The sequence below is a fragment of the Heteronotia binoei genome, chromosome 18, assembly GCF_032191835.1.
Source record: "Heteronotia binoei isolate CCM8104 ecotype False Entrance Well chromosome 18, APGP_CSIRO_Hbin_v1, whole genome shotgun sequence".
Lineage (NCBI taxonomy): Eukaryota > Metazoa > Chordata > Lepidosauria > Squamata > Gekkonidae > Heteronotia > Heteronotia binoei.
The window spans coordinates 2,912,663-2,931,257 of NC_083240.1; the positions used below are offsets into that span (position 1 = coordinate 2,912,663).

The following is an 18,595-nucleotide window of genomic DNA, read 5'->3' on the forward strand; positions in this document are numbered from 1 at the left end:
CACACTGTGCAATAAGTTTTTCCTAATGTTTTGCTTAGACCTAACAGCTACGGCGAACCTGGGCAGTATAATAAAAAGTAGAGACATCATCCTGGCAACAAAAGTCTGTATAGTCTAAGCGATGGTATTCCCAGTAGTCATGTATGGCTGTGAGAGCTGGACCATAAGGAAGGTCGAGCACAGAAGAATAGATGCTTTTGAGCTGTGGTGCTGGAGAAGACTCTTGAGAGTCCCTTGGACGGCAAGATCAGATCAGTCAGTCCTAAGGGAAATCAACCCAGACTGTTCCCTGGAAGGTCAGATGCTGAAGCTGAAGCTCCAATACTTTGGCCACCAAATGAGAAGGGAGCGCTCCCTGGAGAAGATTCTGATGCTGGGAAAGACAGAAGGCAAAAGAAGAAGGGGAAGGCTGAGCGCAGAAGAATAGATGCTCTTGAGCTGTGGTGCTGGAGAAGACTCTTGAGAGTCCTTTGGACTGCAAGATCAGTCAGTCCTAAGGGGAATCAACCCAGACTGTTCCTTGGAAGGTCAGATGCTGAAGCTGAAATACTTTGGCCACCGAATGAGAAGGGAGCACTCCCTGGAGAAGACCCTGATGCTGGGAAAGACAGAAGGCAAAAGAAGGGGGCGGCAAAAGAGGAAACGGCTGGACAGTTACTGATGTAACTAACACGAATCTGAGCAGACTTCGGAGGATGGTGGAAGACAGGAGGGCCTGCCGTGGTTTGGTCCAGGAGGTCGCAAAGAGTCGGACTCAACTGTGCAACTGAACAACTTGAAAAAAAGAGCCCCGTGGCACAGAGTGGTAAAGCTGCAGTCCTAAGCTCTGTTCATGACCTGAGTTTGATCCCGGCAGATGCTGGGTTCAGGTAGCAGGCTCAAGGTTGACTCAGCCTTCCATCCTTCCAAGGTTGGTAAAACGAGTACCCAGCTTGCTGGGGGGCGGGGGGAGTGGAGATGACTGGGGAAGGCAATGGCAAACCACCCCGTTTAAAAAAGTCTGCCTTGAAAACGTGAAAGCAACGTCACCCCAGAGTTGGAAACGACTGGTGCTTGCACAGGGGGACTACCTTTACCTTTAACTTGAAAAAAGGTATTGGCAAACTTCTGCAGGTGGAGTTCTTCTGCCTCTGGAGCAAGCTGCCATAGAGCTGTTCCCCTAAGCCCTGGAGCGCCCCCTGGCCTTTGGGGCACCCAACTGCAAGTCCCAGCAAGGCATACTGATGAAGTCTTCCGCTGGCCAGTCAAGGTATTTCAACAGCAGCTGCTGGGGCTGGATTTGCCATCCCAGTGGCCAATACCATTGCTGGATCACGACAGGAAGGAGGAGGGAGGGGCTAGAGGGGAGGGGTTGGTCAGTATTGCAAATTGTGGACATCTTTTTTGTATGTAGGATTTTCAGAGGAAGCCCGGGATGGCCTCTCCCTGTGCAACAGCAAATCAGAAGTCCAGCCACCAAAGTATTGCTAGTGACTGCTCTCGCCAAGGTCTTGCTCCCTGGGACATTTTGCCCCCCAAATGCCAGCTTTGCTCGGAGCTATGACCTCCCCCTCCCCAGTATGCTGCATTGAGAAGCCCCACAGATGCAGGTAATTTAAAGAAAAAGCGACTGGAAGAAGACGATGACATTGGACTTATATTCTGCCCTCCACTCAAGAGTCTCAGAGCAGCTCACAATCTCCTTTACCTTCCTCCCCCACAACAGACACCGTGTGAGGTGGGTGGGGCTGAGAGGGCTCTCAAAGCAGCTGCCCTTTCAAGGACAACCTCTGCCAGGGCTATGGCTGACCCAAGGCCATTCCAGCAGGTGCAAGTGGAGGAGTGGGGAATCAAACCTGGTTCTCCCAGATAAGAGTCCGCGCACTTAACCACTATGGCTGACCCAAGGCCATTCCAGCAGCTGCAAGCGGAGGAGTGGGGAATCAAACCCGGTTCTCCCAGATAAGAGTCCGCGCACTTAACCACTATGGCTGACCCAAGGCCATTCCAGCAGCTGCAAGCAGAGGAGTGGGGAATCAAACCCAGTTCTCCCAGATAAGAGTCCGCGCACTTAACCACTATGGCTGACCCAAGGCCATTCCAGCAGCTGCAAGCGGAGGAGTGGGGAATCAAACCCGGTTCTCCCAGATAAGAGTCCGCGCACTTAACCACTATGGCTGACCCAAGGCCATTCCAGCAGCTGCAAGCGGAGGAGTGGGGAATCAAACCCGGTTCTCCCAGATAAGAGTCCGCGCACTTAACCACTATGGCTGACCCAAGGCCATTCCAGCAGCTGCAAGTGGAGGAGTGGGGAATCAAACCCGGTTCTCCCAGATAAGAGTCCGCGCACTTAACCACTATGGCTGACCCAAGGCCCTTCCAGCAGGTGCAAGTGGAGGAGTGGGGAATCAAACCCGGTTCTCCCAGATAAGAGTCTGCTCACTTAACCACTATGGCTGACCCAAGGCCATTCCAGCAGGTGCAAGTGGAGGAGTGGGGAATCAAACCTGGTTCTCCCAGATAAGAGTCCGCACACTTAACCACTACACCCTGCCCTTTCATGTTTGCTGTAATTTGTCTCCAGAGTCTGAGATTCAAAAGGGACACTTGTGGCTGACCCCTGGGAGCTCCATGTAGTTTTCATGGATTAAACTGCCCCTTAAAATCAGTACCCAGCTTGCTGGGGGGGGGGGGGGGAAGTGTAGATGACTGGGGAAGGGCATGGCAAACCACCCCGTAAAAAGTCTGCCATGAAAACGTTGTGAAAGCAGCGTCACCCCAGAGTCGGAAACGACTGGCGCTTGCACAGGGGACCTTTCCTTTCCTAAGTCACTTACCTTGCGTGGAGCAGAGTACAGCGGAGAGCTCTGAGACAACCAACCAGACAACCAGATTTCCACCCAAGAAAACAAAGCGCAGAAACTGGATTATTTCTTATTTTATTTCATGGTTTATTTTCAGGTCTGATTAACTGAAAGGCCATGGCAATAAAATTAATTCATGCAATAAAAAAAGCCAAAACCCACAAATCGACGGCCTTTACATACAGCAGAGAGAAAACACCCTGTTGAGAGAATCTGGAAAAGCCTCATATTCGGCCAAAGAGAGAGAACAAACATTGTCTAGTAATCAAGTTAGCAGCTGTAAAAAGTAAAGTGCATTTGGCTAGAAAGGTTGGTTTCAAGGAAACAGGAGCTCTGTTCTTTCACTTGCGGCAAATTCGCTCTCGGAACAGGTCTCCTAGTCCGCAGTATCTGAAGAGCTACCAGGCAAAAGGAATTCGGCCGAGTTGGTTTGATGAGGAACCCAGCAGCTTAGTTAACTCCAAGTGGAGATTCCACTGGGGGAATTGGAAAATCAGAAAAAGGGCAGCAAATCCTGAATTGCTTACAGGGATTTCTCTCACCTTTCGTGGCTTCTGCTATCTAACGACCGTTCCAAAAGTTCTACAAAGAAATTATGCACCGTCTACCTCCGAATTCTCCCATCTGGCAATCACAGAAAAGGGGGGTTGCTACAGCAAACCAAATAAAGGACCCGGAATTGGGGCCGGTGTCCCACTACCATCTGATATAGACATAAAGGGCTTCCTCCCTGGGGCTTTTGAGACGTGTGAACTGGCCATACAAAGGATTACTTAACCTTACACACAATATATATGCTGGGGCAAGCCAGGATACGCAGGGGACAAACAGGACCAAGTAAGCCGACCCTAGTCCCTGGCAGAGAGTACCCAATGTAGCCTGTTCTCCAGGGACAGATCTAAGACTAGGTGACATGGCATGTTTGAGGAAACACACATAGTGCAGGATGGGGGGGGGGGGCAGAGCACTCCCTTGCAAGCAGGTGGGGGAGGGGGAGGCAGGGTGCTGGTTCTTATACCTCTGCCACATGAAGTCTGCACAGTGATCTATCTGCTGGGCCTGCTGGACTTTGATTCTCCTGCAAGCTAATACAGGAGGAAGATGATAAAGGAAGTGAGAACACGTCATCTCCACTGACCACCCTGACCAGCTCCCTCAGCATTAAACCACCTCCTGCAACTAAAGAGCCTATTAAACCTTTTTTTTAAAAAAGCCATCCATCACAGGGTATTTTCACTCTTACATTGCAAATCAAAAGGATACAGAAACTGCAAAGGGACCCAAATCCAGTACAGTCGGTCAGTTCCCTATGCTCTCCTAGAACCAGGATGGTGCTAACTGGCGGAGTTTCATGGAGCTACATTCTGGGACCTTCTCTCTGGGCATTTCCCATCCCCTACACCTCTATGCACAGCCCTGATTCAGCAGTATTTACTACAGCTCTGCAAATCATGGCAAGGATATGTTGGCTACCCAGAGGAGGTTAATTCAAAAACTCTGCTCAAGGAAAAGGGAATCTACGGAAGAGAAGGATAGGAGAAGGAAGAGAGTTCATCTTTCGTGTTCAATATTTGTCTTGCAAGTCAAAATCAATTTCATCACCTATTCAGGCATCCTGAACACATCTAAGGGTTTACACCACCCGCAAGCCCTTGGGGGTGGTGCCTCTTTTACCATTTTTGGGCATCTCATAGTCTGCAGCCAGGAATCCGCCAGCTCTCTTCAAGTGTAACTGGGCCATGTCTTCTGGAGAGGCCTCTGTCACCAAGTAACCAGGAAGTACTCCTTGTGTTACCAGGTAACCAGGAAGCACCTGTGTTACCAGGCAAACAGGAAGCACCTGTCTCCTAAGTGCGAAGAACTAGACGACCTAAGTGTGACTAGCCGCTTTGAGCCCATCAGAGGAGGGCGGCATATAAATGTAATAAAATAAAAATAAAATAAGAGGCACAACTCGGGCGGTGCCTGAATGCACAGACCAAGAGCCGGGGTCATGATGCTTCCTGGCACTTTGCAAGACTTTGGGCAAGATGCTTCCTGGCAGCCCTCACCCCCTCCTCATTTAGACAGAGGCAGAAAGCAGGCAGCAGCTACAACTACCGGCTCACGCAGCAAAACAGGGTTCACACAAAGTTCAGCCGTCACCACCTAGAAGGAGCTGGTAAGGAAGTGGAAGTTGGGACTGGTCCTTCTTCCAGCTGCTATCGTTAACTGCTTGCAAGAGAGCTGAAGCGGGTGGGTGGGGCTAAATCCAGCCTTTATCAACGTGGGGAGCTGGCATTGTGGGGGGAGGTCTTCTTGGAGCTCCTGAACACCTCTGGCCATTGGCTCTTTCAGCCTAGAGAGGATGCATCTGTGGCAGCATCTTTTCAGAACTGCCTGGGCCTGCTTAAAATTCATTTGCCTCCTGGATGAAGCAGGCACCATCCAGCCGAAATGAAGCCCCGTTTGTTTCTCTTGTGATTTCAGCAGAAGGAAGACGCGAATTCGGGCTGAAATCCGTTCCAGTGAGACCGAGCTGTCTTAAACGTGCTTGCCTTTTGTCTCCCAGAAGAAATGGGACTGTCTGCTTTAGGGACAAAAATTCATCTTTCGACATCGGGGTGGGGAGGAGGAAGAGGGAGAAGTCTAGAACAGATTTCAACCCAAACACACAAGACAGGATTGGGGTAGGATTTGGTTCTCTCGACATTTCATTGGCGTCTAGACAGAAATGGAAAAGGGACCTTCTGACTCGTCAGGCAAAAGTATCGACACCAACGTACCTCCTGCTACATTCTGAGTTTAAGATCCCTACTGAGAAGAGACGGGGTGCTAAAAGGGAGAGGAGAAAGGATTATCATGCGGAGGGGAAGCTGGATTCCCGCCGTCCCGTGGCAGAAATGGGGACCGTCCAGCCACTAGCTTCTGCGTGTGCCCATGGGGGGGGCTTCTCTTCATCGCCAAGGTCAGGTTTTCACCAGCGAGTGGAACATGGGGTGAGGGAGAGCTGCCACCCTCTTCTCCGCTTATCTGCTCTGCTGCAAATATTGGTGGATGAACATGTTCAGTTCACTGTCCAACCACCCGGCTTTATTCCTACACAGAGGAAAGAAAAGAGGAGAGGAAGGTCAGCTTTTTGCTAGCAGCCACGCACCAACGCTGGGCAACACCATTAACTGTCACAGGCATTGCCCTGCAGCCCTGGCAGGAAAAGAACAACAAGCTGCAGGAGAGAAGGTGGCCTGTCTCCTAAAAGCAGCATCAAGAATCACCGAAATAAAGCATTGCCCACAATCTATCGTAACACAATCATCAGACGCAGCAGATGGAAGATAGAAGAAGATAGAAGATACTGGATTTATGTCCCGCCCTCCACTCCACTCAGAGCGGCTCACAATCTCCTTTATCTTCCTCCCCCACAACAGACACCCTGTGAGGTGGGTGGGGCTGGACACGGCTCTCACAGCAGCTGCCCTTTCAAGGACAACCTCTTCCAGAGCTATGGCTGACCCAAGGCCATTCCAGCAGGTGCAAGTGGAGGAGTGGGGAATCGAACCCGGTTCTCCCAGATAAGAGTCCCCACACTTAACCACTATGGCTGACCCAAGGCCATTCCAGCAGGTGCAAGCGGAGGAGGGGGGAATCAAACCCGGTTCTCCCAGATAAGAGTCCCCACACTTAACCACTATGGCTGACCCAAGGCCATTCCAGCAGCTGCAAGGGGAGGAGTGGGGAATCAAACCCGGTTCTCCCAGATAAGAGTCCACTCATTTAACCACTACACCAAACTGGCTCTTTTAATGGGAATTAAAAGCATTAAACACCATGCAGACAGCTGTGGGGAGGGAGTTTCAAAAGCCTTGCATCCGGCCCCCACCCTAGCAGCCCCCAAAGCAGAGGGGCACTCAGCTTCGCAAAGCAGCCGTTCAAGTTTTAAAAGAGCAAAGTGGGGTGGGGAAAAGGGTTGAAAAGATCCGGACTGTCTTATACCACAAAGAGAAATTCACCCCATAGAAGCAGCCAAGGATGGAATCCGAAATGCAATACCTGAGCAACTTGGCCTTGCCCTGCAGGGAGTCCAAGATCTCGATTTTTTTATTCAGGGCTGCGATTTCCTTCTCCAGGTCTTCCCTCGTGACGTCAACTTGCTGGCAGAGCTGAGCGAAGGTCCCCGCGAGCTCCCTTGAGATTTTTCAGCAGGAGAAACAAAGTTAAGCAGAGAACAGGTGCACTAAGCTTCATAAAGCGTAAGCAGCAAAAAGACAATAATAATAATTCTGACATCTCACAAATCATAACGAAACTACTTTTGAAATCTAGAAAGCAGCCTGTTTTCTCCCACACGCCTAACACCCAAAACAGTAATTGAGATCAACACTCCCTAAAAGTGCAGCTGGGGGACTGTGGGTGACAAGCAGCCTCACAATACAAGAACTCGTGGGCATTCAATGAAATTGCTGAGCAGTCGGGTTAAAACGGATAAAAGAAAGTCCTTCTTCACCCAAAGGGTGATTAACTTGTGGAATTCACTGCCACAGGAGGTGGTGGCGGCTACAAGCATAGCCAGCTTCAAGAGGGGTTTAGATAAAAATATGGAGCAGAGGTCCATCAGTGGCTATTAGCCACAGTGTGTGTGTGTGTGTATTTTGGCCACTGTGTGACACAGAGTGTTGGACTGGATGGGCCATTGGCCTGATCTAACATGGCTCCTCTTATGTTCTTATGTGACACAGAGTGTTGGACTGGATGAGCCATTGGCCTGATCTAACATGGCTCCTCTTATGTTCTTATGTGACACAGAGTGTTGGACTGGATGGGCCATTGGCCTGATCCAACATGGCTTCTCTTATGTTCTTATGTGACACAGAGTGTTGGACTGGATGAGCCATTGGCCTGATCTAACATGGCTCCTCTTATGTTCTTATGTGACACAGAGTGTTGGACTGGATGGGCCATTGGCCTGATCCAACATGGCTTCTCTTATGTTCTTCTGTGACACAGAGTGTTGGACTGGATGGGCCATTGGCCTGATCCAACAGGGCTTCTCTTATGTTATTCTGTGACACAGAGTTTTGGACTGGAGGGGCCACTGGCCTGATCCAACATGGCTTCTCCTTATGTGACATAGAGTGTTGGACTGGAGGGGCCATTGGCCTGATCCAACATGGCTTCTCTCATGTTCTTCTGTGACACAGAGTGTTGGACTAGAGGGGCCACTGGCCTGATCCAACATGGCTTCTCCTTATGTGACACAGAGTTTTGGACTGGAGGGGCCATTGGCCTGATCCAACATGGCTTCTCCTTATGTGACACAGAGTGTTGGACTGGAGGGGCCATTGGCCTGATCCAACATGGCTTCTCTTATGTTCTTATGTGACACAGAGTTTTGGACTGGAGGGGCCACTGGCCTGATCCAACATGGCTTCTCCTTATGTGACACAGAGTGTTGGACTGGAGGGGCCACTGGCCTGATCCAACAGGGCTTCTCTTATGTTCTTATGTGACACAGAGTGTTGGACTGGATGGGCCACTGGCCTGATCCAACAGGGCTTCTCTTATGTTCTTATGTGACACAGAGTGTTGGACTGGATGGGCCACTGGCCTGATCCAACATGGCTTCTCTTATGTTCTTATGTGACACAGAGTGTTGGACTGGAGGGGCCATTGGCCTGATCCAACATGGCTTCTCTTATGTTCTTCTGTGACACAGAGTGTTGGACTGGATGGGCCACTGGCCTGATCCAACGTGGCTTCTCTTATGTTCTTATGTGACACAGCGTTGGACTGGATGGGCCAATCCAATACCTTCATCTACCTCACAGGGTGTCTGTTGTGGGGGAGGGGGGAAGGTAAAGGAGATTGTGAACCGCTCTGAGACTCTTCGGAGTGGAGGGCGGGATACAAATCCAATATCTTCTTTATTATGTGTTGTACACCATCCTTATAATATATGTCTGCAAACTGAAAGACGTTGCATTACTTGGTGGCTTTGATCAGTCTATAATCTCAATAGCAGCTCTGCCTCCTCACAGAGAATTTCCAGGCAGTAGCCAAGACCTCTGTACTGGTTGGGAAAACCACTCCCGCAGCACGGGGCCTTTTCTGTCCCTCTCCAGCACTGCAGACTCACTGCTGGACTTGGTGGCTGCAGTTGGAGCCCGTGTAGCTGACAATGAGTTGCAGCTTCTCGCCAGCGTACTCCACAAACTGGCGCTTGAAGGCCCTCTCCTTGGCTTTCGTGGTCCATGTGAGCCGCTCGTAGACGTACAGGAGGCCGTAGAGGCCCAGCGAGAGAGCAATCAGCCTCCAGCCCACCGCCTTCCAGACCTGCAATAGAAAAAGGGCGGAGAACAAGAAGGGACATGGTGCTTGAGTGTGAAAAACAAAAACAGCCAACCCCTGAAGCCTACAAAGGACACACACAACACACAGATTAAAAAATAAACCATCATATGTCATTGTGTGTAGAACAGCCGGGACTCCTTAGATTGTCTGGCAGCTGCAAGCTCTAGCTCTTGGTGTTGTGCAGTGACAATCTAGACTTGTTTTTAGGGGCTGAGAGACCCCTGAAAGAGCTGTGACTGCCCCAAGGCCAACCAGCTGACTTCATATGGAGGAGTGGGGAGTTGAACTCGGTTCTCCGCATTAGAGTCTGCTGCTCTTTACCACTATGCCACACTGGCTCTCTACACACAGAGAGGAGTTGGTGCGACATTGTGGGATGTTCCCACTGCTAACGCTTAGATGCTCATGGCCTACAAAAGCCTTCCTCCCTCGCCAACTGTCTGAGCTGTGTTCTCGAACTCTCTCCCCACCCTGGGAGATTCATCTGTCCCCTTCTGTTGCCTTCTTCCACCAGCGAGTGAACACTTTCCCTATGAAGAAAGGTTGAAACGCTTGGGGCTCTTTAGCTTGGAGAAATGTCGACTGCGGGGTGACATGATAGAGGTTTACAAGATTATGCATGGGATGGAGAAAGTAGAGAAAGGTAGTGGCTATTAGCCACAGTGTATGTGTGTATATAACATTTTTTGCCACTGTGTGACACAGAGTGTTGGACTTGATGGGCCGTTGGCCTGATCCAACATGGCTTCTCTTATGTTCTTAAGTCCTTTCCTCCCTTTCTCATAATACAAGAACTCGTGGGCATTCGATGAAATTGCTGAGCAGTCAGGTTAGAACGGATAAAAGAAAGTACTTCTTCACCCAAAGGGTGATTAACATGTGGAATTCACTGCCACAGGAGGTGGCGGCAGCTACAAGCATAGCCAGCTTTAAGAGGGGATTGGATAAAAATATGGAGCAGAGGTCCATCAGTGGCTATTAGCCACAGTGTGTTTGTATATATATACACACACACACACACACACACATATATTGGCCACTGTGTGACACAGAGTGTTGGACTGGATGGGCCATTTGGCCTGATCCAACATGACTTCTCTTATGTTCTTATGTGACACAGAGTGTTGGACTGGATGGGCCATTGGCCTGATCCAACATGGCTTCTCTTATGTTCTTATGTGACACAGAGTGTTGGACTGGATGGGCCATTGGCCTGATCCAACATGGCTTCTCTTATGTTCTTATGTGACACAGAGTGTTGGACTGGAGGGGCCACTGGCCTGATCCAACATGGTTTCTCTTATGTTCTTCTGTGACACAGAGTGTTGGACTGGATGGGCCACTGGCCTGATCCAACATGGCTTCTCTTCTGTTCTTATGTGACACAGAGTGTTGGACTGGATGGGCCACTGGCCTGATCCAACATGGCTTCTCTTATGTTCTTATGTGACACAGAGTGTTGGACTGGATGGGCCACTGGCCTGATCCAACATGGCTTCTCTTCTGTTCTTATGTGACACTGAGTCTTGGACTGGATGGGCCGTTGGCCTGATCCAACATGGCTTCTATTATGTGACACAGAGTGTTGGACTGGATGGGCCACTGGCCTGATCCAACAGGGCTTCTCTTATGTGACACAGAGTGTTGGACTGGATGGGCCACTGGCCTGATCCAACAGGGCTTCTCTTCTGTTCTTATGTGACACAGAGTGTTGGACTGGAGGGGCCACTGGCCTGATCCAACATGCCTTCTCTTCTGTTCTTATGTGACACTGAGTCTTGGACTGGAGGGGCCATTGGCCTGATCCAACAGGGCTTCTCTTATGTTCTTATTTAACATATTTTAACTCTTTTAATTATGTGTGTTTTAAAACAAGGGTCGCCTCTAATAGTTTTAAAATGTGATTTTCTCACATGTGTTTAAAATGGTTAGCTGCCTTCCTCGGGGGCCCCTGTGAGGACAGGCCAGGATATAAATTTTATAAATAAAGGCAAATGAATACATGTCCCAGGGCTACAGGACTTTCCAGAAACCTGCCTTCCAGGGAGCAGGCAACAGCCCTTGAGCAGGGCCTTCCTCCTCCAACCTACCACTCCGCCGACCACAAGGATGCCCATGGAGGTTCTGGACGTCAGCGATGCCAACCCGGTCACCATGGAGACCATCAGTTCTTCCTGGGTCAAGGAACCCTGAGGCAGGGGAGGCAGACTGGGGTTTGCAGGGGTCAAAGGCAAAGGGCGCTGGACCTATGCAGAAAGGGGGAGAGGAAGTGCAATTTAAGAAGGGAGAGAATGTTTCACATCTGGTAACTTGACGGGTTATTTATATATCCTGCCCTAACTGGGACAGGGTAGCCCGATCTTGTCAGCTCTCAGCAGCTTAAGTCTGGTTGGCCCTTGTCATTCCTTGGGAGAGAGACCACCATGGAAATCCAGGGTTGCTACGCAGAGGCAGGCAATGGCTAACCGCCTCTGAAAAGCTCGTGCCTTGAAAACCCTGCAGGGTCAACAAAAGATAGATCCGGGTGGGCAGCCGTGTCGGTCTGAAGAAGCAGAACAAAGCAGGGGTCCAGTAGCGCCTTTAAGACCAACAAAGTTTTATTCAGAATGGAAGCTATTCAGAATGGTACCACTTGCATTCTTAACCACTGCCTACCAGCTATAAGTACCTCTGCTCGCTGTACCCCATTCCACTGTCTGATGAACATGAACATATGAAGCTGCCTTATACTGAATCAGACCCTCGGTCCATCAAAGTCAGTATTGTCTACTCAGACTGGCAGCGTCTCTCCAGGGTCTCAAGCTGAGGTTTTCCACGCCTACTTGCCTGGACCCTTTTTAGTTGGAGATGCCAGGGATTGAACCTGGGACCTTCTGCTTACCAAACAGATGCTCTACCACTGAGCCACCCACCATCCCTCCCTTTAAGTCAGTCTTGTCTACTCAGACTGGCAGCGGCTCTCCAGGGTCTCAAGCTGAGGTTTTTCACGCCTACTTGCCTGGATCCTTTTCAGTTGGAGATGCCGGGGATTGAACCTGGGACCTTCTGCTTCCCAAGCAGATGCTCTACCACTGAGCCACCGTCCCTCCCCTATGAAGTCTGCATACATACCAAAGCTTACATTCTGAATAAGACTCTCTTGATCTTAAAGGTGCTACTGGGCTCCTCCTTTGTTTTAGGGTCACCAAAAGCCTCAAAGCAGCTGACAAACAATAAAACCCCAGAAGACAGAGAGAGAGAGAGAGAGCACCTAACAATTGAAAGCATCAGCAAACATGAACACAAGCAAATGAAGCGATAAGAATTAAGACCCCTGAACTAGCTGAAGAAGAGAATAGCTGCAGAACAGGAGCACCGGGGAAGAGGTTGCCCCAAGCCTGGTGACAGTCGCCATCACTAGCATGATGCAAAGTGAAATTCCCAAGCCCAGAAGGAGAGAAGGTTGGTGAGACCCATTTTACAGACCGTGCAAGCAAGACTGAGGTGGGACTGCTGGCTGGCTCCCAACAGCAAGAGTCTACAAGCCAGCTTCCCAGCCCTTCCTGGCACTAGCAGAAGCAGAAGTCAAGCAAAGGTCCACAGACAACTAATCAGCATTTCTCATAGGTCCGCAGAAACTCCAAGCCGCTTCATCCTCTGAATTCGGGGTGCACCAACGGCAGCAGGGAAACATCAAGCTGGAGTCACAATGGGACACACTGAGCAAAATCTCCTGCACTTTAAAGAGTTCTCACGGCTGGACCATTTTCAAAGATCTCCTTGACGCCTCCCGGGAAACCAAGAAGGGCAAAGGGAGGTGACCCCCCCCCCCCGCCCCTCACCTGCTCGTTGTATCCCATCAAGGCCCGGCGGCCGGTCTTGGGTCCCAGAAACCTGTTCACCAGCATCGTCCACCCGAGAGAAAAATGAAACTCGATGTCTTCCTGGAAGTCGGCGCAAAGCTTGTCGCAGTTGAGATCGTAGCTCAGCAGGAAGCGCTGCCTTGGGATCAGGATGTCAATCTGGCCCCGCAGGGAGGCGGGGAGGAGGGGCTTGAGGCCGTCTGGCCGAGAGGGAGAGTAGGCGAGAGAGGTCAGAACACACCCACCCGCGCTTCTCGCTCAGCATTAATACAAATGTGTGTGCAGAGGGATCTCCACTCACAGAAAGAGAGACACAGAGACAGAGAGAGAGAGACAGAGGCACAGAAACAGAGAGGCACAAAGAAAGAGAGACACACAGAAAGAGAGAGAGACACAGAGACAGAGAGAGGCATAGAGACAGAGAGAGACACAGAGAGAGAGACACACAGAGAGGCACAGAGACAGAGAGAGAAGAACAGAGAGAGGCACAGAGACAAAGAGAGAGAGAGGCACAGAGACAGAGAGAGAGAGGGAGGCACAGAGACAGAGAGAGAGACACAGAGAGAGAGAGAGAGGCACAGAGAAAGAGAGAGAGAGGCACAGAACCAGAGAGAGACAGAGAGAGAGAGGCACAGAGACAGACAGAGAGACGGAGATCTCTGCCCCAAAGAGCTTTCATTGTTACTGGGCACAAAAACACACAAGTGTTCAAAGCACTTTACATAGAACTGTCCTTCCTACAACAGCCCTGAAAGGTAGGCCTGTGCTGTTCTCCCCCAGCTGAAGCACAAAAACATAGGCTAATCGAAGGCCGCTCTCCAGGACCACAGCTCAGGACCGAATATAACCCAGTAGAACTCTGGTGTTTTGTCAATGGACCATTTATCACTTGCCGGTTTGGGGAACACGTCTGGCCCAGCAAGTCCAGGACTGGAAGCAATTCCAAGTCTCCAAGATCTCATTTTGCAAACTAATATCCAGTAAGATCACTATGGAGCATTCTACATTGGAGTCTAAGGTGCCTCTTGGACTCAGATTTACCTGTTCGACCGCAGATCTTCTGACGCCATTTTGATGGAGCATTCTAGGGTGGTTTTTCAAAAAACAGGTTCAGCCAAAGGCTGTGTGATGTCAAAGGGGATCTGAAGGGGAGGGGGCCCCCAAGAGGCCACAAGGCTTCTGCCGCTGGGTAAGAGAGTCATCTCTCTGGAGCTACCACCCCAAGAATGTGCCACTAGGGTCATGCAGAACCTCTCAGTGCTCAGTCTCCAGCTCTGGCCACCAAAATGAATCCACTCTGGTCCCATTCCACCCCACTGACTCTCTTACAGATCCCGGGACAGCACAGTGCAAGCGCTCTCCAGCCGAAGAGCCCACATGGATGCAATGCTGCAGTTCATTTAAATGCAGAAAGCTCCAGGTTCAAACCTCCAGCATTTCCAGTCCAAAGGCTCAGTTAGGGCCAAACCAGATGGGTCTGACCCTTGGCTGCTAATGTCATTTCAGAGCTGAACGTGGCCATTTAAAAATGCTTTTTCAGATGCCAAACGGCAGAGGGGATTTGGGGCGACATCACACAGTCCCTCTGTCCTGTGGGCCCAGTCAGGATTGGGTGCTTACGGCATTCTAAACGGGGCCTGCAGACACTATAATGTCCACTTTGGTCCTTAGAGGGTTATGCAGAAAGCCTCCCCCCGGGTCCAAGGAGAGCCCCTGCAGCTTCATGCGTCCTTTGCCTTTCTGCTCAGGAGTGCTCACCTATCATTTCTTGCTGCATGGTGTGCAACGATGTCGTGATGGAGGCGGAGCATCGTTCTGACATCTTCCGACCCAGACCCTCCTCGATGTGCCGGTGAAGTTCCTAGAAGGCAGGGGAAACACCACACTGTACGTTTGCACATGGCTAAACCAGAGTCTCCAACCTGGCACCCGTGGACACCGCAGTGCCTGCCGACACCTTTTTTGGCAGCTAAAGTGTTTTTAGGACGGGGGCGGGGCCAAGTAGGGCTTTTACCCAGCAAGGCTTTTGATTGGCTGTTGGAGATTTGATTGGCTGTGCAGATTTTTAAAAAATGTTGCTACGGCAGCTGCCGCCACCACAGCACAAAGAGCTTCATTGTGTGCCTGAAGTACAGCTATGGCAATCGCCCCCGGGGGGGGGGGCAGCTCTACTCCCTGCAGCAGCCGTTTTGTGGCTACTGTGCCCACCAGGCCTGTGCCAGAACTCCAAAGGTGCTGCCCCTGGGCCCCAAAACGTTGGGGAGACCAGGGTGAAGCCAGCTCATCATACAGGAACTCCCATTTTTATAAGAGGAAGGAGGCAGGATGGAACAGGAAAAGTTTTAAATCCATTGTTTAACATCAAGAGTTAGGGGTTTCCGGTTTCCGGGCGATGAATGAAGGCGGCTGCCGCCGAAGCTCCAAAAACGCTAAGCTGTTTTATTAGCTTTTTAAACAGCATTTACTTTTTCTCTATTTCTTCAGGCTGTCAATTGTTTGAAGCAGCTTAACAGCAACATAGTCAAGTCTTCCTGGCCGACTTTTATCTCCTTGTTTTATAAACAGCTGGTTGCTAGGTATTTACTGGCTCGTTTCCCTGATGTTTTCAGAGGAATAGCAAGTAATTGTTTGCAACTTGAGAAGTTGCTAATTTTTGCCCTGGCTGAAAGAGACTGTGTTTGGTGATGCATCAAGAGTTCTACTTTTGGGCCAGAAGACCCAAATCAGACTTTTATCACATAAAAGATCATTTAAAATTCCTTTCACAATGACAGGCCAACAGGAGAGTTTTGATATGTGCTGCACCAACTTCCTAACTTTGCTTTTATTGACGGCTGTATTTTTAAACTCCTTGCTATCCCAGCAAGAAACACCATGATTTTTTTTTACAAAATACCAGGGCTTTTTTTTTCTGGAAAAAGAGGTGCCAGAACTCTCAAGAGGAACATGAAGGAGAAATACGTGGGTGTCCCTCATGAACTGTTAAACATTTTTTGAGAATTCTGTTTCCATGGAGAGGTTCCACAACTCTGTTCCACCACATTTCCCAGAAAAAAAGCCCTGCAAAAATACCAAATATACATGACAAAATACACAGCTTGCCTGCCATGAAATATCTTCCCCAGCCCGCAAATAATGCTGTGACCCCTGCAGATGGGCGTGGGATATTCAGGAGGGATCTCTCTTACTCACGTTCTTGTAAACTTTTATGACAACCGGAGAGGGGTGGAAATCCAGCTGGAAATCATCCACCAACACGTAGAGCCGCCGGATCTCTTCAGCCATCGCGTTGGACACCTGCAAAGGTAACCGCACATCAGACGAATTGTGGCCAAGGCCGCACAGCATCTGTGCTTGGGAATGTCCGAATTCTGAGGGTTTTTCCCCAAAGCTTTTTCTTCCCCTCTTGCAATGTACTAGAATCTGAGAGCATCCAATGAAGCTGACATACGAACATGATGAAGCTGCCTTATACTGAATCAGACCCTCGGTCCATCAAAGTCGGTATTGTCTACTCAGACTGGCAGCGGCTCTCCAGGGTCCCAAGCTGAGGTTTTTCACACCTATTTGCCTGGACCCCTTTTTGGAGATGCCGGGGATTGAACCTGGGACCTTCTGCTTCCCAAGCAGATGCTCTACCACTGAGCCACCATCCCTCCCCTGACAGTCAGACTATGCAGACTAGACAGAAAGAAAGCACTTCCTCACAAAGGGGGGCATTATCTTGAGATTCCCTGCCACAGGTTGCAGTGATGACCATCCGCACAGGTGGGTTGAAGAAGCAGCTGTTTACAGGCGAACAGGTCCATTGTGGTTTTGAGCCAAGATGGCTAAATGGAACCTCCGTGGCCAAAAGCCGCGAACCTCTGAACACCGTGTACCTCTGGACACAGGAATAACAGCTTTCAAAGAGGATTAGACAGATTGTGGAGAGGCTTATTGATGGCTACAAGCCCTGGTGACTGAGGGTAACATCCACACTCAGCTAACACCAGCCTGAACACCACCAGGCAGCCTGAAGGGAAGGCCTCACTCTGTGCCCTGTTGTTAACCCTGCAGATGGACTGGTTGGCCCCTGTATGAGACAGGAGGCTGGACTAGATGGAACCTCACTGGTCTGATCCAGCAGGACTCTTCTGTCATTCTTATGAAGACCACAGCCTCTCTGCCCTGTTGTTGGCCCTCCAGAGGAACTGGCTGGCCACAGTGTGAGACAGGATGCTGGACTAGATGGGCCCTCCCTGGTCTGATCCAGCAGGGCTCTTCTGAGGTTCTTATGAAGGCCTCAGCCTCTCTGCCCTGTTGTTGTTTGCCCTCCAGAGGAACTGTCTGGCCACTGTGTGAGGCAGGAGGCTGGACTAGATGGACCCTCACTGGTCTGATCCAGCAGGGCTCTTCTGATGTTCTTCTCAGGGGAAGGCCTCAGCCTCTCTGCCCTGTTGTTGGCCCTCTGGAGGAACTGGCTGGCCACTGTGTGAGACAAGAGGCTGGGCTAGATGGACCCTCACTGGTCTGATCCAGCAGGGCTCTTCTGATGTTCTTCTCAGGGGAAGGCCTCGGCCTCTCTGCCCTGTTGTTGGCCCTCCAGAGGAACTGACTGGCCACTGTGTGAGCCTGGATACTGGACTAGACGGACTCTCGCTGCTCTGATCCAGCAGGGCTCTTCTGATACTTTTAGGAAGGCCTTGGCCTCTATGCTCTGTTGTTGGCTAACAAGAGGAACTGGCTGGCCACTGTGTGAGACAGAAGGCTGGACTAGAAGGACCAATGGTCTGATCCAGCAAAATTCTTCTGGTGTTCTTATCAGGGGGAGGACTCAGCCTCTATGCCCTGCTTTTGACCCTCAGCTACAGAGTTCACAGGCCGATCCTGTAGCAGTAACCACTTTATTTAGCCCAGCTTACTTCACAGGACTTCTGGGAGCATGACAAGCATAAAACCACAGGAGTGGCTCTGAGCTTATTGAAGAGCACAGCAAAACAGGAGCAGCCGCCAAACCCAGAACCAAACGTCGCCTTCTGCAGAAGGGCTGCCCTCACCTGCCTCTCGACTTCTTCCGTGATCTGCTTGATCTTCATCTTGTAATCCTGAGTGAGCAGCTCCAGCTGCTTATCGATGAAGCCCAAGCGGTCCTGCCGATCCTCTCGCATCTCCAGGCAGTAAACCCTGAAGGGGAGGAGGAGGAGAAGAGTATGAAGATGATGATATTGGATTTATATCCCATCCTCCGCTCCAAATCTCAGAGCAGCTCACAGTCTCCTTTACCTCTCCCCACCACAACAGACACCCTGTGAGGTGGGTGGAGCTGAGAGAGCTCTCACAGCAGCTGCCCTTTCAAGGACAGAGTCTCAGAGCGGCTCACAGTCTCCTTTCCCTTCCTCCCCCACAACAGACACCCTGTGAGGTGGGTGGGGCTGGAGAGGGCTCTCACAGCAGCTGCCCTTTCAAGGACAACCTCTGCCAGAGCTATGGCTGCCCCAAGGCCATTCCAGCAGGTGCAAGTGGAGGCGTGGGGAATCAAACCCGGTTCTCCCAGATAAGAGTCCAAGCACTTAACGGTTACACCAGACTGGCTCACAGTGC

The 18,595-nt window shown here is 50.6% G+C and overlaps 2 protein-coding genes across 2 annotated transcripts in view; one reads left to right on the plus strand and one right to left on the minus strand.

The window, feature by feature from the left end:
- MICOS10 (mitochondrial contact site and cristae organizing system subunit 10) overlaps positions 1-18,595 on the plus strand; it is a 424,103-nt gene that overhangs the window by 250,340 nt on the left and 155,168 nt on the right. The gene's annotated exons all lie outside the window — the stretch shown is intronic.
- The window catches only part of MFN2 (mitofusin 2), a 28,694-nt gene continuing 15,732 nt past the window's right edge, over positions 5,634-18,595 (minus strand). The window contains exons 12-19 of the mRNA XM_060259177.1: positions 18,052-18,178; positions 16,205-16,309; positions 14,771-14,873; positions 12,992-13,212; positions 11,261-11,416; positions 8,956-9,152; positions 6,873-7,007; positions 5,634-5,921 (exon numbers count right to left, since the gene is read on the minus strand). Of these exons, the coding sequence (XP_060115160.1) occupies positions 5,852-5,921; positions 6,873-7,007; positions 8,956-9,152; positions 11,261-11,416; positions 12,992-13,212; positions 14,771-14,873; positions 16,205-16,309; positions 18,052-18,178 (1,114 nt within the window). The 3' untranslated portion in view covers positions 5,634-5,851. The remainder of the gene's footprint in view (positions 5,922-6,872; positions 7,008-8,955; positions 9,153-11,260; positions 11,417-12,991; positions 13,213-14,770; positions 14,874-16,204; positions 16,310-18,051; positions 18,179-18,595) is intronic.